Source organism: Periplaneta americana, chromosome 13, assembly GCF_040183065.1.
Source record: "Periplaneta americana isolate PAMFEO1 chromosome 13, P.americana_PAMFEO1_priV1, whole genome shotgun sequence".
NCBI lineage: Eukaryota > Metazoa > Arthropoda > Insecta > Blattodea > Blattidae > Periplaneta > Periplaneta americana.
Window position 1 is genome coordinate 55,297,506 of NC_091129.1, and position 25,520 is coordinate 55,323,025.

The 25,520-nt window shown below is 35.6% G+C and overlaps 1 protein-coding gene across 1 annotated transcript in view; it reads left to right on the forward strand.

Moving 5' to 3' along the window:
• The first annotated feature begins 335 nt into the window (after positions 1 to 335).
• The window catches only part of LOC138711934 (inositol 2-dehydrogenase-like), a 38,268-nt gene continuing 13,083 nt past the window's right edge, over positions 336 to 25,520 (forward strand). Inside the window, exons 1-6 of the mRNA XM_069843234.1 lie at positions 336 to 507; positions 3,079 to 3,164; positions 9,735 to 9,897; positions 12,144 to 12,323; positions 15,661 to 15,788; positions 24,748 to 24,971. Of these exons, the coding sequence (XP_069699335.1) occupies positions 425 to 507; positions 3,079 to 3,164; positions 9,735 to 9,897; positions 12,144 to 12,323; positions 15,661 to 15,788; positions 24,748 to 24,971 (864 nt within the window). The 5' untranslated portion in view covers positions 336 to 424. The remainder of the gene's footprint in view (positions 508 to 3,078; positions 3,165 to 9,734; positions 9,898 to 12,143; positions 12,324 to 15,660; positions 15,789 to 24,747; positions 24,972 to 25,520) is intronic.

Genomic DNA, 25,520 nt, shown 5'->3' on the forward strand with positions numbered 1-25,520 from the left:
TCTTAAAAAAAATGACTTAGGGCACTTTGGAATCCACAACTTCAATTACTAATATTCAAATCCAAAACTTGATTTAATCTAAATGAATTAATGAATGAATATCACAATTCACAATTTAATTCTTCTCTAATAATTAGTTTGTACTTATGTAGGCTAGTCCCATACTCAAGTCTCTTGGGAGGAAGGTGTATGGATGCTTGCTGTTTTGGTCATTGAGATCATTCGTGGCTGCAATATGAACGGCTGTGACATTACAAGTCCATCTGTTATAAATTACATCTGTTAGTATTATTATGAGCCAGTTTCAACAATCTTTCCCGCCACTGATAGGGGGCAGGTCGGTCCCTATAGCGTGATGGAATTGTTTCACGCATCCATTTAAATACACGGTCTTCTGTGAGCGGTGCTCTGTCTGTTTACCACCATGGCGACGCTCAAGTTCAAGGATCCCTCTCCATACGTCAAGGGTCCACAAGATGGGCCACTGGTCGACTACTTACACCAAAGGTTAGTGGCAATTATTACAACAATCCTGGTATGTTTTCAAAAATACATTATTTAAACATTCACAAAATTTACTAAGTAATATATGAACTATATACTAAAATTGACGCGTTCTCTAGAACAACTACTTCACTGTAAATTCTTCAATTTGAGATGTAGAGCATGAAACATTTTATATCACGTATAACAACATTACGCAAAACGACATTCAAATATTTCTAGAGGGCGCTGTGTTTCTTGGTGGGAAATAATATTTAGTCAAGAGGAAGATGTGATATTCATTAGTAGTCAATGTAATATATGAATAACCATGTAACGTGCGTTAAGTTATTATTCTAGGGAACGTCTTAATTATATTTAAGTAGAGGAGGCGCCCTCCGGTGTGACTAAACGGCTCCTGTCCTATACAGCTAAAAAATCATAGGAACCTAGTGTGATTCCTGCAGGAAGGTGAACAATTTTTCTCTGTATCAGATGGACTGAATGTGTGTCCTTTGTGTTGCATTTGTCCTGTGTTGTCTTACGCGTTAATTTTCCTAATTTTGACTTCATTCCCAAGGAATCATACAATTTCGAAAATCTAATGTTTGTTAGAAATCTTCGAAGATTGAGGTCAAACTAACCAAAAGAGTCAAATTCTAGATTGTAGGCTATAGGATGGTAGAAACTTCTAATGAATTGTCCTCTACAGTTGTATGTAATAAAAATCATTAGGAGAATTTGCTTCCAAATGCATTTTTTTGGGACGGGGTGGCAGCTGAAGAATATTTCATTCAATAATTATTATTTATCTTTGAAAGTGTTAAGACTTAACTGTTACACGTATTACAGAAACACTAATCAGCAGTCTCACTACATTTACTTAACTATCAAATAACTAAAATATTATAACTTCTCTTTCAGTAAATGAGCCGTTCAGAGCGAAAATGGTGTAAGTCAAAATTTGGTAATGAGGTTTAAAGTAAAAATTCTGTAAAAAAAAAACAGCGCAAAGTAGCAATTAATATGGCCTTCTTGCTCTCCACTGACTACTAATAGTTTAAATAAATTGAATATTAATTGCTACTTTGCGCTGTATTTTACAGAATGTTTACTTTAACCCTCATTACCCATTTTTGACTTACACCACTTCTGCTCTGAATGGCTCAAATATAACATCGCAGGGACGGATCACGAATGGTAGTAAAAAATAAAAGTACTAATAACAATACATTACAGTAATAACTCATCTCTTTGATGTTGAACACGGAGATGAATTTCACTTACAGTCTGACATTAATTATTAACACTCTTTCCTTAAATACTAGTCTCTAGACTCTAATCTAGAGAGAAATTGTTCGGTACTTTGAGAAGGAAAAATCGTAAATTGTGTTTTCAAAATCAGTCTCCGCTAAAATTTCATGTTCAATTTTCATGAAACTTAAATTATTTAAGCATGGTTGTGTCATGCGATTTCTTAATAAAATTAATCTTTTATTAATTTCACCTTGGGAAAGGAACGTTCTGCAGGCGCATTTGTCACAAGCAATGTCAGAAAAATTCTAATAGCAATTTTCGATTCGAAGAAGAGGGGCCAGGAATGTTCATGTATATTGTATTATTATTCCCAATACAGGTATCATCTTCTTCTGTTGCCAGTGGAACTTGAATAGTTAATTAGTAATCTGTATCTGAATTTTCTTAATACTTCCTTTTCGTACTTTACCTTTCTTTTGCTTAGCACAACCACTTTCAAAATATCTCATTTCTAATGATAAGTTAAAAGAGAAGTGTTAAAATAAAAAATAAAATGTAATATGTTAGTAGACTCACTGACATAATCATTTACGATCCAAAATCGAAACATAAGAGAATTTGAGACAGAGGGTGCCCGCGGACGCAGCCGAGACAGTGACAGAGATGCTAATTCAGTACTATCAAAGCAGGGAGGACAGAGAGGCAGCAAACAAACAATACCATTGAATAATATTCAAGGGGAAAATTGTTCCGGGATCGAGTATCGAACCCGGGATCTTTGGCTAAGCGCGCCGACGCTCTATCACTGAGTTATCCAGGAACGATACACAATCATGGCCCAATTCTTCCCTTTATGTTCACATACCTCAAGTGGGTTGACAACGTCAATGACCCAGCATGAGAGCACACTATTATAGTGTGTGACTTTATTATACATTTATTCAAAATTTCTCAATCATGTGATTTATGATTGAGAAACTTTGAATAAATTTATAATCTTGAACTGATTTATCTGAAAAATCAAAATGAATTGTGTGACTTTAAGTTGTGGTTTCATGTTAACGAACAGGGACTGAAAGCCAGACTGTGAAAACTGTTCCATCCTCAACTACAGCGCAGGATAGGAAAATTTTCTCTACCCCTCAGTTTAAGATTAAAATAATAATAATAATAATAATAATAATAATAATAATAATAATAATAATAATAATAATATTAGAGTAGTACTGTACTGCTAAAGAAAAAAATGAGAACTTTACTTTTAATATTAAAATATTCAAATCTTATAAATGATGTATTAACAGCTATCATAACAGTAGGTCTATTGGACTCTTGCAGGTATCTGAAGAACACTGCCTTGGCACCCGAAGTTGGAGGTCGGCGAGAAAAGATCGAGTTGGCCTTATTTGGAATTGGGCGAGCTGGTGAGTTCATGAAAAGAATAGAGTTGCTTGCAGAATTCAACACATTTTGATCAAATTTCTAATATCCACACCACAAAAGTAAATTATTTGTTTCTGTATGTACTGCATTATCGACATTTCGATGGCTAAGAAGTGATACCTCGTATCTGTAAATTTGCAGAAGAATCAAGAAACTTTTTTAAAAATATTTTTTTCTCAAAATAGTAAAGCTTTTAATATCTTTTCTTGCTTTGCAAGCTTTTCTACTCGAGGACAAAATATTAGTAACTGTTCTACAACCAGACTGATATGTATTCTTAATCATAAGGTCAAATTCAGCAATGGCAAAATTCACATAAACATTATTTATTTAAAAATAGGCCCTATATATTCTATTTCTCTTCTTCTGTACTAAAATTTGAATCTAAGTTTAAATTTTAATAATAGTCTTCCAAGCTGTTCAGTCCACGGTACAGCTATTCGCTTCTAAATTTACCGATGTTTTTATGTTCTATTGGTGACTTATTTTGTAAAGCTAAAATTCCATTATTTTCTTCTATTTATCATTTGTTAATTAATTGAATTTTACATCGGTGTACTATTATCTTGAATCCTTAATCACATTCATGCCATCTCTTTTTGTTGCATTTGTTTCCTTCTTAGTAATTTAATATGAATTGTATTAATAATTTTTTTTTAGTTTTTAACTTCTCACAATAGTATAACATACGCACCATTTTGTATTTTATTACCATTAACAATAAGTGAAACTTCAACTGTCCGCAGCTGGACTATCGGTTTCTGTAAGGTGACCAAATTTTCAAATCCCAAAATCGGGACACCTCGCAAAGTGGGATAGTAAATGGATGATGAATGTTTTATATAAATTTACGTGATAAATTTAAATACACAATAAAATAAACATCACGATAAAAATAATACATTGCAGTGCATGGATGCAATAACATAATAACACAGAAATAACATATTACACATATTAAAATCGTTTGCATGTGTTGAATACACCAGTCCTAAAAAAAGTCAATTGATCTGCTTCGTCTTTGCGATTTTCATTACAAATTCCAGACTGTCCTATTGCTTTCTTGTCTTTCGTCTTTAGGATGATTGCTTTTATTTTCGCTATGCTTATAAGTTCTATATCGTATGACTCTCGCGGTGGTTAGGCTACCCCACTATAGCCTATATCTACATTAATAATAAAACTGTAACCTAATTTTTTCTGATAATTTTCGCTTTCGCAAAAATAATTGGTATTAACATGAATAATGAATATAATGAAGTGTCTTGAGACCGAAAATCTTATCTTTTTTAATTTTTGTTTGTATATCTGTATGTTTTGTTACCTTTTCACTCGATATTGGCTGAACCGATTTCTAGAAAATTGGTATGTAAAAAAATCCCACTTAGATTTTAGGCTAAGCTGCATCCAAAATACTTTCTTTAAAATCAATCAATCAATCAATCAATCAATCAATCAATCAATCGTTTATTAATGTCATGGGAACAATTTGTTGCAATAGGCATACAATTTACTAAATTACAAGAGATATAAGATAATATTTGACATAAAATCTAAAGAAAAATGAATACAAACAATACAAATGTGTAATAACAATACTGGTAATAAGGAGGGGTTATGAAGGGGACTGAAGTAAATAAATCTAAATATCTCACTTAGTATTCTTTTTTAGGAATGTGAAGGGCCAGCAGAACCAAACGGTTGAGTGACAATAAATCATATCATATATCGTATCATATTGACTTTTTAGGATAATATTACATAACAGAATTTGCTTTAAAAATGTTTCCAACAAGTTTTATTCAAATCAAAAATTTTATAGGACCGATATTTAACCAGATATATGAATTTTAAAATAACAATGCGCTTTATATCCGTGTCGCCTCAATCAGATTGATTATAATAAAATGAAAACAAATGACTCTGTGATCATTTAAGGTGGCCTTGTATAATAAACGGAAAATATTCATTTAACATTATTTTTTTTAATTTGTTGAGTATACACGAACCAGTAAAACTCATATTTAGGGCCTATACAAGAACAGATACATAATAATTATGTTGTAGAACATAATATAACAAATAATAAAGCTACAGTCTGTGAAGAACATAAAACATGACAAGAATTAAAGAAAGAAAATAAATATGAACAGTAAGGTATCACTGAAATTTTAAGGAGAAGGAAGAAAAAGTTTGAAACCATCAAATAAATAAACCAATCGAGAATTAAAGTAAATAATCTTGGCAGAAACGTTTTTTTTTTTTTAAACACCGGGAATTTGGTAAAACTTTGTATTCTAAAAGAAACTGATTATAGGTTATTAAAAAAATGCTTAATTCCTTTCGTACCATAAGTTACTGAGGCATTTTGAGAAAAAATGTTTCTAGCAAGTGTAGCGAAGCCCATGGATATGGTTAGTTCTATTACTGTATATACCTTATGGTTACTTCTATTGAGGAGAAGGAAGAAATATTTTTCCCAAGGTTCCATTGGAATCTTTGTGACAGTGTTGGGTAACTTCCTTCTAATGGCAAGAAAGGTCTCTGTTCTTCTATGAAATTTGTTTCCTTGGTCTTTAGCAGTCTTTTTTAATATAATTTTCGGACGAGTTTATATTTCACTCTTAGGTTACGTCTATTTGCTGCTTTCCCATTTCAAAATTATCTAATGTCCCTTCAAATGGAACGACGAATTTTCTCTGCATAGAGTTTTAGATTTGCATGAGACATGTTTGTTCGTGCTCTGTGCAGGAGTTTGCTAGTTTCTTTTCTCTGTTCATTGCAGCCCTGATCGCATATAATAGATTGATCAGCCTAATGCACTTCCAAGACAACAACTTTTATCAATTTCACTATGCTGCGAAAATCGGAGTGAGACAAGTGGCCTTCAGGCTTGGAGCTCACATAGACACTCCCTGTAAGCCCCATTTCCTTGCAAGAACACGTTTTCTAGTAAAATATTTCTCCTTCCATTCCATTCAGTCCAATAGTCTTGTGTTTCTACTGTGTTATCTTATTGCTATCTCACGTCCTGATGTCAGATTTTGATCTTAGCACCGATTTCGGCAGTCTAGCCGCTGGATCCGAGGTTCGCGTGTTCAAACTCGGCCGGAATGAAATTAAAGCCGAGAGACCCGTGTCGTACATTTACGGCACGTAAAAGAGCGCAGTTTCTGAAAGAGGGATCCGGACAAAATTAATCGACCATTTATAACCAACATTGAATTTCCAAGCGGAATAACCTCTGCAGTTGGAAGCATAGTTAAATAAAATACTATTATTCAATCTTACTCAGCACAGACAGCGTAAGTTGCGTGAAGGAAATCCGTAACACAGCTGTGGGAATAAGTGCCGCATAGAGGTAAGGAAATAAAGCAAACGCGCTGTATAAGTAGAAAGTATTGTGGTAGAGAACTGTTGGTGTTAACACGCAGAATTTACGAGTCAATCCAACCGTAATGACATTATAATTTGTAAGTTACGCAACAGCTTGCAAGCAGGCCGCGTATCGGCAACGATGTGTGGGTGCTCCGCCGAGTAACGTGTTCCTCTTGGATGGCGATGTCACGAAATTTCCTGTGAAGTATTCGACCTGTATCCAATAAAAACAGTTTTCTCGTATCATAGAAATCATTATTCTAACATGAACTGAATTATAAACATTATCACACTCAACAAATAATTGCGAGCAAGTCATTAACTTGGTTTCCGCACTGAACAGACACAAAACGTTGCTCGACTGAACTTGTAATTCCACGTGAGTTACGGACATGTCGATATGCTTTAAGAGTACGATATACCGAGTGATTCGGTGACTATATTACAAACTTACAGGGATGATAGAGGAGACAATAAATGAACAACTTTCATATAGGAACCTATTTCCGGAAACGTTCCGTTTTGTAATTACAAGCCTAGATATGATATGATACGATCATGACATGACATGACATGCCATATGATATGATACATGATATGTTTATTTCTACAGCTCTTATTTATTAATTGGTCGCCACCACATCTCTGTATTCGTGCTCCCCATCACCTTCTAATTACAATAACACATACAAACTTTCATCGACGTGTGCAGTCATCTTATTTTACCTTTGCTACCCCTATTGCTATAATATATACCCTCAATTTGTTCTCTAACCTCTCACCTTAAAAATTTTCCCTTCTATCTAGTGAACACCTTACCACTTTCATTGTTTACTTATATTGAAGTACTTTCTATCGTCTAAAATGTCCCTAATTTTAAACTAGCTTTTACTAACACTACTTAATCATAATCATTCACTTCCATCTCTAATTTACAATCATTATACCTCTCCTCACTTCTGTCATCACTCTTATCCCCCATTTCTCCATTAGTCACTGAATCACATGTTTATTTGTTCACTTTCACCCCGACAAATTTTTCGTTAGTCACTATTTTTGTAAGTCAATGCTCAACTCAACCTTCATTTATAAACTTACATTGAAATACTTCCTCTCTTCCTATCATTTCAATGCTCAACTCAACCTTCATTTATAAACTTACATTGAAATACTTCCTCTCTTCCTATCATTTCAATTTCTCTGATTGCACATAATTAGTAACATTTCACTACCAATTCCTATTAACAAACACTTCCAATTTTCTCTAGTCACTTCCTTTATCATCTATTGTTTCTCTGGACACTAATTCACTCATTCGTTCATACATTTTCCCTCCGATTATTTTGATAGTTATTATTACTGCTTGAACACTCAATTGTTTCTATGTCTTTTGCCACTCTTTTATCACTTCCCCCCCCCATAATTACCAACTTCGTAGACTATAGTTCTGCGGTCCCTTGTTTCCTCCTTTCTTTCCCTCACAAGTAGATGGACTACCTAAATCTTCTTTACTTCCCATCTTTATCGACTCCGGACGTCTTGCTTGTTTTTCCTTAACCACATTCTTGACCTGTTTTTTTGACCTACTCTTCCCGCTGCCAGCTGACTCGTTATCTTATCCCTTCCGCTATTGTCAGTAGTCTTCAGTAATTGAGCCGTTCAGAGCAGAAGTGGTGTAAGTAAAAAATGGGTAATTAGGGTTAAAGTAAACATTCTGTAAAATACAGCGCACAGAAGCAATTAATATTCAATTTATTTAAACTATTTGTAGTCAGTGGATAGCAAGAAGGACATATTAATTGCTACTTTGCACTGTATTTTACAAAATTTTTACCTTAAACCTCATTACCAAATTTTGACTTCCACCACTTTTGTTCTGAACGGCTCAATTGTTGCTTGCACGGTGATGTGATGATGGACTTAATCGCGACCACGCGTCTCTCCTTTCAATCACGTCATACATTTCTGCTTCCATTCTTCCTGAACTGCAAGGGCCAGCTATAATCGAACTCAAGGTCATCCTTTTGAAGTTTGGTTGCAGCCAGCCTGCTTCTGTAAACGTGTAAACATTAGTGATTTCTCATATACATGGTATAAGCTAGTTGGTATCGTACATTTTATATATAATTTTTTCGAATTAAATCTTGCAACTTTCCTTCCATTTTCTTTTGCTATTCCACAAATGAAATGGATATGAGCAAGTTCCAAGAAAAGTAGTGTACTAGTAGCTCTTGTCTCTCTTAATGTATACACAGTACTTGACTTGACATTTCATAGACGTCTTCTGTAACGTAACAAATTGCGACTGTGAAGAATAGCTAAATATATTTTTCGTGTGAACTAAAATCTTGGCATAATGAGGAACATACATTCTATTTTCTGTTCTCACAATTTGTTCAGACAAAAAAATTAAAGATGCCGACACGAATTGATTTTAAAATTAATATAATCCTAACCATTATGAAAATACAGTAAAACGAATTTCATTTTCCTCCAAAAAGATACTTAACTATAGAATTGTACCTCAATTGAAATTTATTCATACAAGATTTTAGGACTTAAAGATAGCTGCATTCGAGGAAAGATCATGGTGCCAATCAAATATATTTATATTGCATCCCTATTAGTGTTCGGGGATCATCTGAGATTTCTGATGACCGTTAAGGACCTACCCAAGTCATCTGTACTGTATTTCTGGTCCTTTCCAGGCCTAAGGTTTCTCATTAATCTCATCCACAGCTCTTGAAAATTATGTGAATAAACGATTTACCTAATGTCTACGTGCAGAGGACTTCCGTCCGCCCTCTCCGAACTCACATACTCGCGCGCTATTAAGTGCGTTATTTTTATGTAACATAAATGAAACTGTATTTAAAAATTGAAAAACCTGTAAATACTTATTTGAATTACCTTATGAAGTGACAAAATTGGAGCTACGAGTATAATTGCGTAAGATACTTTTGGGTAACCCTCAATAATTTTCGGACAATAACATAAACAAAGTAGAGAAAGAAGTTTCATGATGTATTTTTGGGCCTATACTTGTATATTTTACTAAAATATTTAGCTACCTCAATTAATCAAAGATAATGTAGAACATAGAATTAGTATTCATCTATTTGATCCTTCATGTTTATTAGTATAGCTTGAAATGTGTGACTACCGGTCCTTAGGATCAATTCACCTGAGCAACATCGCGCAGAATCCGAGAGTGAAGCTGCGCTATATCGTGGAAGACGACCAGAGCAAATGGGCAGCTCTGAAGAGCTACTGGAAACTCGACGACACCGAGTTTCTACACAGCAAGGACTCCAATAGGGTCTTTCAAGATGCGGGGTGAGTTTGCTGTCCACGAATTTTATGTGTCCTTTGAAAGACTTTGAAATCGTGTTGTGTTACTAATTGTCATCCGGAATACTTAACTCTCTTACTTCATTACAATAATATTATTTATCCAATCTTAGCCGTTCTTAATCTTAAGTTGTAAAGCATATGAGATTTTTTGGGGGATTTTAAGGAAGATATAATTTAATGTACTGCGAAGTAAAATGTTTAGATTTCACAAATAAGAACAGGAAATTCATGTGTTGATAGAGTCCAACATCGGAAATAAAATAACAGACAAACAAGGAATACTAAACAGATGGACGAAATATATAGAAGAGTTATATGAGACAAGGAATCGTCCAGATGTCTTAGCTATAGAAGACGAAGAAGCCGTAACAAAAGGCGAAAAGGGATTTTCTGTTTTAAGCGAAGAAGTTGAACTAGCGCTTGAGGAAATGAAGAATGGGAAACCAACAGGAGTTGATGGAATCCCCATTGAATTAATGAAATGCTTGTGTGAAGACAAGGCGGAAATTCTATCATTATGCAACGAAATATATGAGAAAGGTGAAAGGCCTAAAAATTTTACGGAGACAGTGTTGCTTCCAATACCAAAGAAAATAATGCCAAGAAATGTAACGACTTCAGAACTATGAGCCTGATATCTCACTCTGCGAAGATTCTCTTGCGAATATTGAATCGACGTTTATATTCTAAGACGGAAGAACAGTTGGAAGAAGAGCAGTTTGGCTTCAGGAAGGGAAAAGGTACGAAAGGTGCAATTGTTCTGCTACGAATAATCGGCGAAAGATACCTAGAGAAGAATAAAGAAGTATTTAATATTTGTGGACATATTTGACAGAGTGGATTGGCATAAACTGATGGGGATCCTAAAGAAAATCGGTGTGGATTGGAAAGAGAGAATACTGTTCAGTAATCTTTATATGAAACAGCGAGTCAAGGTCAGAATAGGAGAAGAAATGTCAGAAGGAAGTGAAATAGGGAGAGGAGTACGTCAAGGATGCCCGTTATCACCTACCCTGTTCAACATCTACTTTGAGGATTTAGTAAAGAACTGTTTTCCAGAACATGGGAGGTGTGATAGTATGAGGAAGAAGAATAAAGTGCATCAGATTTGCTGATATATGGCGTTGTTAGCAGAAGAGGAGATAATACTAAAGGATATGTATGCTACTGGAACTAAATGACAGCTGTGAGCAGTATGGGATGAAGATAAATGCAAATAAGACGAAGACCATGGTCATAGGAAGAAAAATAAAAGTGAACTTGCGAATTCTAAATGAGGCAGTACAGCAAGTGGATAGCTTCATATACTTGGGGTGTACTATAAACAGTAACATGAGCTGCAGCCAGGAAGTAAAAGGAGGATAGCAATGGCAAAGGAAACTTTTAATAGAAAAAAGAGCGTCTTCTACGGACCTCTGGAAAAATAACTAAGGAAGAGGCTAGTGAAGTGCTTTGTATGGCATTGTGTGGGACAGAAACATAGACATTACAACGAAGTAAAGAGAAATGTCTAAAAGCATTTGTAATGTGGATTTTGTGAATATGGAGAAGAATGGTACGTGTGAAGTGGACAGACATAATAAGAAATGAAGCTATGTTGGAAAGAGTGGGTGAAGAAAGAATGATGCTAAACTGATCATGAAGAGGAAAAGGAATTCGTTGGGTCACTGGCTGAGAAGAAACTACATACTGAAGAATGCACTAGAAGGAATAGTGACTGGGAGAAGAGTTCAGAGCAGAAGATAATATTAGATGATAGACGACATTAAGATATAATATAAGGTATAATATCTCTGATGGGCGATCATAAGAGTACAAGTCAAAAAACCTTATTTTACAGGAGAGCAAAAAAACTGTTTAACATCGTACATGATTTTGAAGATACTGTTATGTGCATCAGAGAATGCGGCGTTCTACAGCAGGTTTTGACTTGTACTCTTTTTACCAGACATAGATATCGAGCTGATGATGACAAAACTGTACATATCTCAATTTCGCCAAAAATTGACTTGTACTCTTATGATCGCCCATCAAAGATATATGGATCGTATGCGGAGACGAAGAGGAAAGGGGAAAAGAAAGCCGATTGGAGATTGCTGGGTTGCAACGAAGGACCTGCCCCTGGACAGAAAACTATGAATGAATAAAATGAACTAAAGATTTAATATGTTGTTCTTTGTTACAGTATCTTGTGGGTTGTTTCATATTCAAATTCTCTGTGCTTACAGGGTGACAGCTGTGGTGGTGGCGTCCCCGACCGTGTGCCACGAGGATACAGTGAGGGGGGCTTTGCAGCACGGAAAGCACGTGTTCTGCGAGAAGCCAGTGGCACAGGACGAGGTCAGCTCGGAACGCTGCTTCAAGCAGGCGGCCAGCAGCGGCAAGACCCTGTTCTGTGCCTTCAATAGGTAGGCTATAGTTCAGCTCTCTGTTCTATATTCCGGCCCATTCGTGACTTCAGATAGTATCAGCTCTTACCAATTCTCAATGCAAGTACTATATTATACATCACCTAAGAAAAAACATAATGTCAACAAATACGCAGTACAAAATGTATTACTCTGCTGAAATGTTAAACGTACAGTGAATGATAAATAAGATTGTGACTGACACTGACACTGCGTGGGCGAACTCACAAAAGAGGAGGCTAGGCGTTATCTTGCCTAATAAGAATTCATGACCCGGGGATGACATAAGATTACCTACCTTACTAAGGCCGAGCCTCCACACACGTGACTTCTCCACGCAGTGTCAATCACAACTTTATTTTTCACTCATTGTAATTCTTTCTATATCATAACACGCAATTTGCATGTGCATGGTGCAAAGTCTGGTTATGTTATTAAGAACCAAGACTATACATCGCGTCGTATCGATAGATACAGTATTAGTCCTACCATATAGTTCACGAAGCCGTATTAATGCATTTTATTTGTTACAGAAAGCAATTTTGGACGTACAAGTTCATGCTTTATTAAAATAAAGAAAGCCATTCTCTATTTCGAACTGTTTAATTAGAAAACAGCGTCATATCTGACATGAGTACGAATTATATTACGACTTATTTGGCTCTTCGTTTCATGGATGGAATATCTGCTCCTTCATGATATTCGGTAATGCTTCATTGTTCGTGTTGTTATACATGTAGGGCCTATGTTATATCAATGTTTCATTCTCTGTGATCATTTATAATGCAATAAACAGCGTAATCAGATTACAAAGCGCGGCAAAATTACTTCACAATTTTATTGGATGCGACGAGTAGCCTACAGTTCACAGGAAGTCCGTTTACTGTGGTATTGTATTGTATTTATTTACATTCCAAGGTATTCGTACATTTATTCACAGTTAGAATATGACACATGTCAAACGAAAAAAAAGAAAGAAACAAATCTTAATGGTACTATAAAGTCTTAATTATAGTCACAGTCTATTGAAATATATATAGAAAAGCTTTACAATATAGTCTACTAGTACAACACAAAGTTTTAGTATCAGTACTTGCAGTTAAAAATAATAATAAATTTGATTTAATTCGTGAAGACGAATTTCCAGGCGTTAGAGCTTCTATAGAAGTACTTTTTAATTCCTTAATATTCAGCAGATTAACTAGGACTACTTTTTGTATACCACGTCATCATTAGCCAATTGTAACATTAATATAAATGTAGGCGTTGTCTTACGTTTGCATTTTTCCTTACATTAGGTTTCTTTCTTGATTTTCTCGTCTCTTATTGTCATTCTATAATTCAATCAGCCATTTCTAAAAGGGTTTTACTCCATTTTTTGCTAAATTCAGTTATGAATGCTTTCGTATTCGTCTAACTTGAATACAAATTACTTTTAAGAAATAGCATTATTCCATGCATTTATTAGGACGACACATTAAGGTTACCCGATTTTTTTTTCACAATATCTGGGGATATTATCGATACAGTATATGGAAATATTACCTTCAACATCTGTTACTTTGCCATTCACTTATATTGTTTTAACGTGTCTTAAAGAATTATGATTCTCATTTTATTTACACGCTAAAAATATCCATTCTACTTAGGCCTAACTACTACTTAAACTAATGTCATTTTTCAGAAGGGTGAATATTTTAAGCAGGTCTTCTCTGGATCTCAATTTTTAATCATGTTCAAGTTGTTTGAGATAGTGGAGCTCGAACAGTTGCTAAACTCACTCTGGATTTTTGGAATCTCCACATCATGTTCGTAGAAAAAAAAATCCTCTTCAACTGGAGCATTACTTCCAAGAAGACACGGAGATATCTCAATCAACTCCTCCAGTTATGCATAGAAAATCATATTCTCAGAGAACATTTAAAAAATCTCTCTTGATTTTGAGCACACATCAGCATTTTCTTCATTCCATTTCGCCATTTTCTCTGAAGTCACATATAGCCTATTTCTTCAAGCAAGAAATTTAATTAAGTAAATTATTTCATCCAAATTAAGCCCATGTATACTGGCAGAAAAATAATGGACTGTCTCTTCAAATTTTTCTCTTTCTGCAGGAACTGTAACATCACCTGACTTCTCCTAGTACGTCCACACCTGTGGAGTAACGGTCAGCGCGTCTGGCTGCGAAACCAGGTGGCCCGGGTTCGAATTCCGGTCGGGGCAAGTTAACTGGTTGTGGTTTTTTCCGCGGTTTTCCCTCAACCCAATACTAGCAAATGCTGGGTAACTTTCGGTGCTGGACCCCGGACTCATTTCGTCGGCATTATCACCTTCATATAATTCAGACGCTAAATAACCTAGATGTTGATACAGCGTCGTAAAATAACCCAATAAAATAAAACTCTCCGAGTACGAGATCATTTTTTCTCATCGGTTTTCACCTTCGTAAAATAAGGAATGCAGTTCAACTGTCCCTCCCATGAAATAAAATGAAATATACTCTAATGATAATGTGGGAGTAAATTCGTGATGTGGCCAATGCATGATATTTAATGTTATTGTAGAATATTAAACCTAATGAAAATTATTTGAACAATTCAAAATAATATCACTATTACTAATTTTCTCGCAAGGAAAGAATGTTCCTGGTAGTTCGTGCTGTGGTCTACTTTCCCTGTCGTGGTACTTTCTTCGGGTCTGAAAAGATGCTTTTGTCTTCACCAGTTCGAAATTTCTAATACAGTAATGTTACAACTTGATGGTGTCACAGATGATGAAGAGACCAGAGTTCACTCTATCTATTGGTCTGCACTCACAGCATTACATTCAGGAGGAATTGAAGTGAAGCACCAGATACGAAATAGGTTAAATTTCTTTTTGAAAACAGGGCCTGACTTTTATTACTAACAACAACAACAACAATAATAATAACAATAATAATAATAATAATAATAATAATAATAATAATAATAATAATAATAAATATTGTGACTGGATATTCCAGGCAGTGAGATATTCAACAGCATTTTCATAAAATTTTAATAATTAATACTTATTATCCGAGGATATCTTGGGATAAATTATTAAATTCGGGGACATTCCGGAGAAGAAATTTGTTCGGGGACAAAAAGCAAAATTCGGGGACTGTCCCCGGGAAACGGGGAGACTGGTAACCTTACTAAATAGGCTTCACAATATTCACTTTTGAAAAGGCCCTATTCCTGAAATAAACCACTTTTATGGAGACATGATTGCTATTGTAATTTCGAAATAAAGCACTTTTAGAAATGACTGATTCAATTACAGTATTACTGTAATTCTTATTTCTTTGTCACAGGAGATTCGATCCCGCCTACTCGCTGATGAAGGAACGCGTGCGGCAGGGTGAGGTGGGTCACGTGCAAACCATCAAGGTCTGCAGCAGGGATTCTCCTCTCCCTTCAATCGCCTACCTAAGCATTTCAGGTAAGATGTTATAAAATACTGTTCACTTTCGCAATCGGATTCCGCTACCTATCGTAGCTCCCCAAGTGCATGACGATACTGGGTAAGCACCGGTCCCACACACTGACCTAAATTTTATGAGAAAATTTCTTCCTCCATGAGGACTCGAACCAGCGCGCATTTCGTAACGCGAGGCAGGATGCCTTAGACCACGAAGATGACTGACACGAAGTTGAAACTAGTTAACTAGATAAATTACCAATTTGTTTTCGTTTTTTAACATTAAAAAGCTGTTATTATAACTAAATTCTTAAATTTAATATTTTTTTGGACCATCGCATTTCCCGCATCCGTTGGACATACCCAAACCATCGAATCTTTCGGCATTCCAGACGGTCAACTACTTTAATATACTGCGAGTAATAGACATAAGTTCTTCTCATCCGATTTGATTGTTGCTACAGTGTGGTGATTTAAAAATACATTTTTCAGAATTTGGATTATATCGCAGATGCGATGTTTACAGTTTGTTGTTTGCTAGACCAGGTTGTGTTAAGGTAGATAGATTTAGATTTGGACGTGAAGAATGCAACGAACAATAATTCCTTTATACAATTTAAGGACGTAAGTATTTTCCTTTAATTGAAATAATGGGTTTCACAAAATGAAGCAGTACTTTCTTATCTCATAGCTACATTATGCAACAATACAAATTGCCATTATAAGAGGGAACGATTTGCCAAGTTATCATGATAATTTTATACGTTCCTTTTATTTGCAAAATCATAGCCTAATATTTCCAATATCAGAGTTCTATCACAGTCTACTATATACAGTCGCGAAGCTCAATATGTAGTAAAAATGCAAACATGAGTAGTTGCCCACCACTAGGATCGCTACTATCGCCTCATCATCGCAGATCTCTCGCCTAGCAGATGACAAACACTTTCGTTGTCGTGTTCTTTTGGAAAAATTAACACCTTCCTTCCATTATTGAAATATTAAATGCATAAAGTTAATTTATTATTTTAATGAAGTATATTAAATTCCACCATAAACTCGAAGATACCTGCAAGAAATAAGTTAATATAATTTTTGTTTCTGCAAAACGAACTGAAATTTACTATAATAGCTTCACTCATTCAAGATTATAGCGATAATTAACTATGAAACCAATAAATATTAATTTGCATTTCCCTTTACAACAATAATAATGGAAATATGAATTAATGGAGTAACTTACATGTACCGGTACTTGTAGTGTAAGCTTACGTAGTTAACAAAGTGGGATGAGGTTACGCAATAATAATCACACCAGAATTGGAAATAAAACGTGATCAATGAATTTTATTGTAACGGACTTTTTCTACTTCTCTAGTAAAGCAACAAATAAAAATAACAACAAAATTAACAGCTATAATTAAAAACATGTCCTTTGAAAACAAAGTAGGCCTAAGCAATAATAATCCCACCAGAATTGAAAATAAAACGTGATCAATAAATTTCATTAAAACAAACTTAATTTTTCTACGTCTTTAGTAAAATAACACATAAAAATAATAACAAAATTAATAGCTACAATTAAAAATATATCCTCTGAAAAAAAAGTAGACCTAACCTTTATTTGTCTGGAAATTTAGCAGCCTAGTGACAGAACTTTAACCGGTATCTAATGTCCTTTCGGTTAGACTGAAACATTTCATTGTGAAATTTAAGGATATAATGTATTCTAACAGTCACAAAGAACTTCAAAATTAAGAGTTTTGTTTCTGCACAGCATTCTTGTGGAAACCTAGGAACCTTTCTGAATCTTTCGGAAATCGGAAAAAGGATAACTCTGGCCTCTTTCTCTTACTGTTGCTACAATTTATAGCACTACAAACGTCTCCTCCTTGTCCCATGTTATTATTCAAATTATTATATTTTAGCCATTAACATTTTCATTACAACCAATAACGAACAATTCACAAGCATCAATGTGAAATACGCAACGAGCTAGCACTCGATAGAAATACGACACAGTCCAAAGTCGACCATGGACAATCTATTGTTTCTAGTTGCTAACCGCTTGGAGCGCTTTATCACGAGATTTGCAAAAAAGCACCTCAAGCTTCGCGACTGTATATAGTAGACTGTGGTTCTATATCTTCCGTAACTCCTATCTCATGTACAATAACAAAGAAAAGTACCAACGCTCTCCTAATCCCGTCTCGATCCTCAACCATAAACTTCTCACTGCTAACTAGAGATTTCAGAAACCTTCCCTATTAACTGGCATGAAGGGAAAGTAAATACATTGATAATTCCTTTGAATTAAACAGTCTTGTGGACATAAAACTTCACTGATTTATTTGGCGCTATTTTCTGTGAAACGCTATTTTCTGTGAAATGAAAGGAAATCGAGAGAAAAGTAGTTAAAGATGGACTTCAATAAATTGCCGTATGACATTTTTGTACAGTATCGGATAATTTCATGTTGTAAAAATTTCTATATGTAATATATTTATTTATTAGTCCCCCTTCAGAGTTTGTAGGCCACGGACTGGGACTGTCCTCGCACGCAGACCGCTCGGGTGGGCCCATTATATCACCCGGGATAGAATGGTGTGCATGCCCTAAGGCTCCCTGCGCTACAGATTCTCCTGCGCGCCGCCTCCGAACGACGGCGTAGGTAAAATGGGTCCGGGTCGAAAAAGGTAGTAGGTTAATTGGATCTCAGCCTATTAACATTACCCAGGGAACACCGGTGGAAGTTGGCTGGATCGTCCCCCAAAAATTTACAATGTTAAAAATGAAAACACATTAATTTTACAAATTCAAACGTACTAATTTCTCCCGTTGTCAACAGTATAATTTGTTGTGCAATAAACTGTTCCTTTAAAATAGACAGGACATGAAACATTCATTATAGTAAAAATTTAAAACACACTGATTTTACAAATTCAAACGTACTACTCGTATTTTGTCCCGTTGTAAACAGTGTCATTTGTTCTGCAATAACATACATACGTACTGTAAGTGTTCTGCCCAAGGCCAGGTGTTTCACTGCAAACCCAGTATTCTCCAGTCTTTTGTATTTTCTGCCTTCCTCTTGGTCTCCGCATATGATCCATATATCTTAATGTCGTCTATCATTTGATATCTTCTGTCCCGAACTCTTCTCCCGTTTTCTGCAATAAACTGTTCCTTTTTGTTCCTATTTTTAGTCTGCTTTCCTGAACTTCTACATAAAATTTCATCTCGGATTTTCGAAATTTTCAACAACACTGTTATCTGAATTAATTTTAATAAAACACTTACATGTTAAAGCACAGCAAATCCATCGTTAACATCCATTACTCAAATTCTTACAGAATCAGAACTTGTAACTATTTTCAACAACACTGTTATCTGAATTAATTTTAATAAAACACTTACATGTTAAAGTACAGCAAATCCATCGTTAACATCCATTACTCAAAGTCTTACAGAATCAGAACTTGTAACCATTTACTACTAACACTGGCTTGTTTCTCTCACTTGTCATCACTTCCATCTTCCTAGTACAGTACCTTCCTTCTCTGGGGCGTAACTAAGAATAAGTTGCAAATGGTGTTACAGGAAGCGCCCTGACGCCAGTGAGACCTCTATCGGATTACATTGAAAACACAATATTTTGATTCTTATACAGTATCTGAATACTCGTTCATGGATAATTACTTAATTTGTTCACTTTATTAAAATATTATATTTAATAATTTTTTAAATTTTTTTCTTTAAATATTAACGCATTTCTATTTGTAAAAAAATTATTAGTCAAAAAAGCCTAAATGTTACAGGTAGCAAAACTCGAGAAAGATACATGGAAAACCCATGAGCCAATTTACTTAGATCAGGGATGTAATTTACTGATCACTTAAGATTCGGAAATTGACCGGGACCCGATTTACCTAGACCCCCCTCCGAGCTCTACTACAGCCTACATGATCCCTTTACCATCCCGCGTAGACTTCACCGCGATCCCTCATACCACGAGTTACCATTAGCCCAGTGAAGAGCCCACGGTGCATAGCGCTACCACCAACAACGAATGACCATATATCTACGGAGTCCAAGTCATGTATAGTGCTCAAAACATTATGGAATCACTTTGAAATTCATGAAGATGAGCACATCGGAAAGAAATAAAGAGATACAGAAGATGAAACTAAAGAAAAGGGAAGCTGGAAAAGAAAAGAGAAAATAAAGGAAAGAGATTAAGTAAGAAAAATATGAGAGGAAGATACAGTGGTCGCCTGACTGTTTTGAGCAGTGTATTTTCCAGATGAACTTGAAGAGAGATAAGAACTAAATTCGTGTAGTTAAAACATACTGTATGCTGACGAAAGGCAAACAGACAGCATGTCAAAAACCAGCGAGAAGGTACTCAGATGTAAAAATCGCTTTCAAAATGTTCACGAAAATACACGTTCTCCGCATTCTTTATACCGAAAAAGTGGTTATCACATGCTGTGTCGGTCTGTCTGTCTGTCTGTGTAAAACCATTTCTCTTAAACGTCTGGGTAAAGTAACTCCTTTGACCGGATTTTATTCATATCAAAAATTTACAAATCAATTTAATCAGGAACGATGTCGATGGTGTTAAGACAAAAGGTCGTAATCCTCATATTAAAAAATTAGCAGAGCTAAAAGCGAATTATTTATTTCATTCCATTTATTTTTTATGAAGAAGTCACATCACTTTACAGTGTAACCGTGTAAAGTAAAATAAAGATTCAGTAAAATGTTAACCCACATCGAAAGGGATACAGCTCAATTTTTCAACTTTTGAGGGTTACCACATTAATTTATCTTATCACTATCGATGTACATGATATAATTATACAGTAACATTTCCTTAAAATTTAATGGATACTTATTTGTAGAAGTACCTAACAAAAATACCCATTTACTCGAAGTAAACTCCAATTGTTTATTAACTGTATATGCAGTAGGCCTATGTCCCACACCAGTATGTTTCGAAGAAAAGATTTACAAGTTTACTTTCAATAAAAGTTTTTCCAAACAAATATTATAGGGCTTAAAGAAGTCTATACTTTTCAAAATTATTCACAGTCCTTAAACATTACATAATTCAGCTTTTGAAGTTAGTCTCGAGGGAATTCTACTACCTTACAATGAAGTGGGCCCCGCAGTGTGAAAATCGCCGCTACGAACGTAATATGGGTATAACAAACAAGGTCTGTACTCTTTAGATAAGAATATAGATCTGCATCGTAATCCCCATATCGACAACCTTGTGACAGGCATAATTATGTCTTCAATGTCACCTGGCGATTAGAAACAGGGAGCCATAAGCCAAGGTTGTCCAAAACAGTTCGGTTAAGTGATAATTTTGATAGCCACTTTCTTCTTTTCAACATATATTATATAAACCGGAGGCTAATCTAGTTTCGTTTAAAATCAATGCAGATGTTTTTTTACCTAAACCGAAAAGAGGGACATAGTATAAAATTTACGGTTTACCTTTTCGTGTAGTGGTGAAAGCGGAATATTTTTTTCACTTCTCTGCAGATATCTTCATTTTATATTTCTTAATATCTCATCAGTGGAGCACGCAGGATTTCTTTCTAGGGTTGTCATTCAGAATTTTGTACCTAATCATAAAATAGTAATATTAATTATATAGTTCTCGACGCACTTGAATACCAACAGAGACCTTAAACTGCTTACTGTGACACTGTGTCCTACTGAGTTACACTCTTATGCTTTATTAACAGCGTTCATAAAGGATAACAGGCCTATTGTTGTCGCTGTTGTTGTTTAGTCAACTGTCCGAAGACAGGTCTGGACCTCACAAGTGATACCAAGAAGGCTCCACTTGTGAACCAACTAGGACAGGAGATAATGAGGTAGGATGGCCAGGTCTTTTCCCCCTCCATTGCATATACTGCCACTTAGCTAAATATTACACTAATCAGACTTCAGATGTATACAGACAAATTGTTCTTCCTCTGACACATATCGTCAAGTGAGATGTACTGCCTGATAATAGATGTACGTACATATCAGCCAGAACCTCAATCAGAGGACAACAGGCCTATTATTGGTTTCAAAACCAATGATAAAGCTAACATACTCTTTTCATGACTTAGCCTACATTTTAATGCGTATTTTTTTAACGTATTACACAAAAGATATTAAATAATCAGTAAGTTATCGTGTGACATCACTCGCTACTAGAGCATTCATGTTTTTGTTTGGCTTCCGAACCGATTGCTCAGTAGGCCTACTTAGCCTACATTAACTTTCAAATATGGGCAATCACTCTTAATATGTACAGGAGTGGTAAAAAAAACCGGACCGACCCTTGTAGCTGATTTCAGAGCCTTGTTCACAGTGACAGCGCGATAGACTGGTAACTAAGACTTTCGAGGTTCGAATCCTGCCTGGGAAGGAAATTCTTTTTTGTTCCTTATTGAAATTTATTCCCATTACTTTTTGATTGCAGCGATATTTTGCTACTTAATTAACTTATTATTCCCAGAACATGAATTTTACCAGATTATTTTCTAATGGCTTTCGAAATGGGCTACGTCAGTAATCGAAACTAAAATTTCAATAGATTACTCGCTATCTTGTGAATGCGGGCGTGGCATGTGCAGTGGCTCATTTCGGGGACTTTGATTATTCCGTCGGTTCGTTTTTTTTTTTTTTTTTTTTTTTTTCTGTACATGTAAATCTGACATGTTAGAAATACACGTCTTTTAAATTTAGATTTTGTAAATAAAAATGCTGAAAATAATCAAAATATACCACCCTCCAATTAAATTAATATATTTGCCATATACACGTCATTAGTCCTATACCTCCGGAAACATAAATTAATTCTCTCGCCGAAAGCGTGTGTTGTTGTTTTCAACAAGAAAGTCTCTACTATTTTTTTTTTTCAATTTAAATTCAAGAATTTCGATGAATGTTCTTAATCTTATGGAACTACTCTCAAAATTATTGTCTTTCAGTTTTATTAGCAATCTGTTTATGATCGGAACAGAACTACCTTACACACAAAGTTGTGAATTGTACATTCAATAAACAATTTTTCAAATCGTTTTATTCGGTAATTTTCTTGGAACGTAATACGTAATGCTTAATGTTCCTTCCTATGTTCCATTATTTTTCAAGTTGAACTGACATGTCATACGTTTTGTTATTTCTACCCTTCTCCCTGAAAAAGATGTTAATGCAAACACTCGTGATGCCCACTTCGATTACTGTGATATTCTCTTTACTGACCTAAGCGTTACTGTGGCACAGAGATTGCAACGTCTTCATAATATGTGCGCCCTCTCCGTCTACAATATTCACTGGGCTGATCACGTAACACCATCCCGCGAAATGCTGTCCTGACTCCGTCTAGAAGATTGTAGGAAAATTAATCGTCTTTCTCTCTTCTCTCACATATTGCATTTCTCCACTCTTATCTTGCGTCTCGTTTTCAAAATTTATCCACCCACCATAATTTAGACACAGGATTACAATACTCCTCAATATTATCCATTCCCTCCCACCGAACATCCTCATACTCATCTTCTTTCACTGTGGCTCTTTCTCGGCTTTGGAATTCCTTACCGAGTAATGTCAGAGACTGTCAGTCATCACACCAATTTAAGAATAGACTAAGGAAAATTTTTCAAACAACTGAAAGGTTCAGAACCATAGTGGGCCAAGCGCCATTTACTAAAACCGAAGAAAACAAGGATTAAAATGAAGTTATAACCATAATTCAATGGAAACATATAGCAAGTAATATAAAGTATACATATTAAAACTAAATGATATGTCAATCTTCATTAAACTATGGTATTCACTTAACTTTAACCTTGCTTTCTCCGTTTTTAATAAATGGCGCTTGGCCCACTATGGCTCTGAACCCTTCAATTCTCGTTAACAATAATAGTTGTTTCAAGTTTCTCAATGTTTAATGGTTAATGAATTCAAATACTATTATAGTCACAATCATGCCATGGTATGAAAGAAAAATTTCCCAACCTCGAGCGGGAATGGAACCTGCAACTTCCTGTTCTCCGGTCAGGCGCTCCACTGAGCTATCGAGTTCGTCTCACGCCAAAGGCTTGGAATTATCCTTTCATACTGGCGACTCTGTTATAGAGTACTGTCCATAGCGTCTGATCTAGTCAGCACTGCTTATGGCGTCAAAGAAACTCCTTTATTGTATTCGTTTGCAACACTCTGGCATGTGTAGTAAACAATAGCACCTTGTATACTGTATCTATATGCTACTTGTGGACAGTCGTGTGAAATTGTTGTCTACATACAGGTTGATTCCCATCAAGATTCGCTTCAAATTTTAATTCTGTATCAGTATTACTGAATTATCAAGCAGTACATCTCACTTGACGATATGTGTCAGAGGAAGAACAACTGTTTGCATGCATCTGAAGTCTGACTAGTGTAATATGTAGCTAGTCGGCGATATATGAAATAGAGGGGGAAAGGAACTGGTCACCCTACCCCATTATCTCCCGGCTTAGTTGCTTCATGTGCGATGCCTTGTTGGTATCACTTGTGAGGTTCTAACCTGTTTTCGGACAGTTGATTAAACAGTAACATATTCATAAGTGATTGAGTGCATCTCGGAGGAGTTGTGAAAGTCGTGATAAAATGACAAATCCTTCCTTCATCTAATGCATACCTCATTTTAATGTGACAACGTTTTTAGTTTGTGTTCGCATTTAGCGTATTGTATTGTTTGTGTTTTGTACTCTTTTAAAAGCCATTAACAACAACAACTTTCCTTCATCTACAACTGAATTCATACTCTTTCAGTCCATAGCCTGCCATTTTGCCAACAGGACAACTCAGATCCAAACTGATGTGAATGTACAAAAGCTTAGAATTTGATAACACATTAGATCAGAGCATAGTGCAGAATATGAGTTTATTTTGAAATTAATTTGTTAAACTGGACGTGCTACAGGCGGCATCTTCCACGACTGTGCCGTGCACGACATCGACATGCTGTGCTGGGTGCTGGGAGAATACCCGTGTCGCGTCAGCGCTCATGTGTTTGCTCACACGCCCGAGATCGCTGCCATCGGCGACCACGACACCGTCGGCGTGCTGCTCAGCTACCCCAGCGGCACGCTGGGCATGATCGACCTCAGCAGGAATTCCACATACGGCTACGATCAGCGACTCGAGGTACTTTGCAATCAATTGAAGGGTTTTTTTTTTTTGAAAAACAACTATAGTCCAAAAACATACATTTTTAGTAGAAACAAAAAACTATCTGGCATGGGTGTTGTTGACACTTCAAGTATGAAATTCATCATGCCATTTCTTGAAGTGTTGTAGAAACTTGGGAAAACTGAAGTACAGTTTCCCTAGAAAAGGATGAGACGATTGAATATTCCTAAGTTTCAGATGTAAGACACTGCGCATGATCGGAGACCAGAGCACTGATACACAAGATAACGAATATTGAGTTACTTTAATTCAGGCTATTTGGTTTGTTACTAGCATCGTTCCGAAATTCACTTCAAAAACTGCAAAAATATGATAATATTACGTAAATAAAAGATAAATATATACATAAATCGTGTAGTTAAATCGACAATGGACCTTCATGACTAGATCGACACTCCGCACAGAAAGGCAAGCTTTCGTGTCGTTTCCATAGCTCAGACTCTAAGACTTCTGCGTCTCGTGTAGAAGAGTGCGAGTTCGATTCCTAGTCTACACAACGATTTT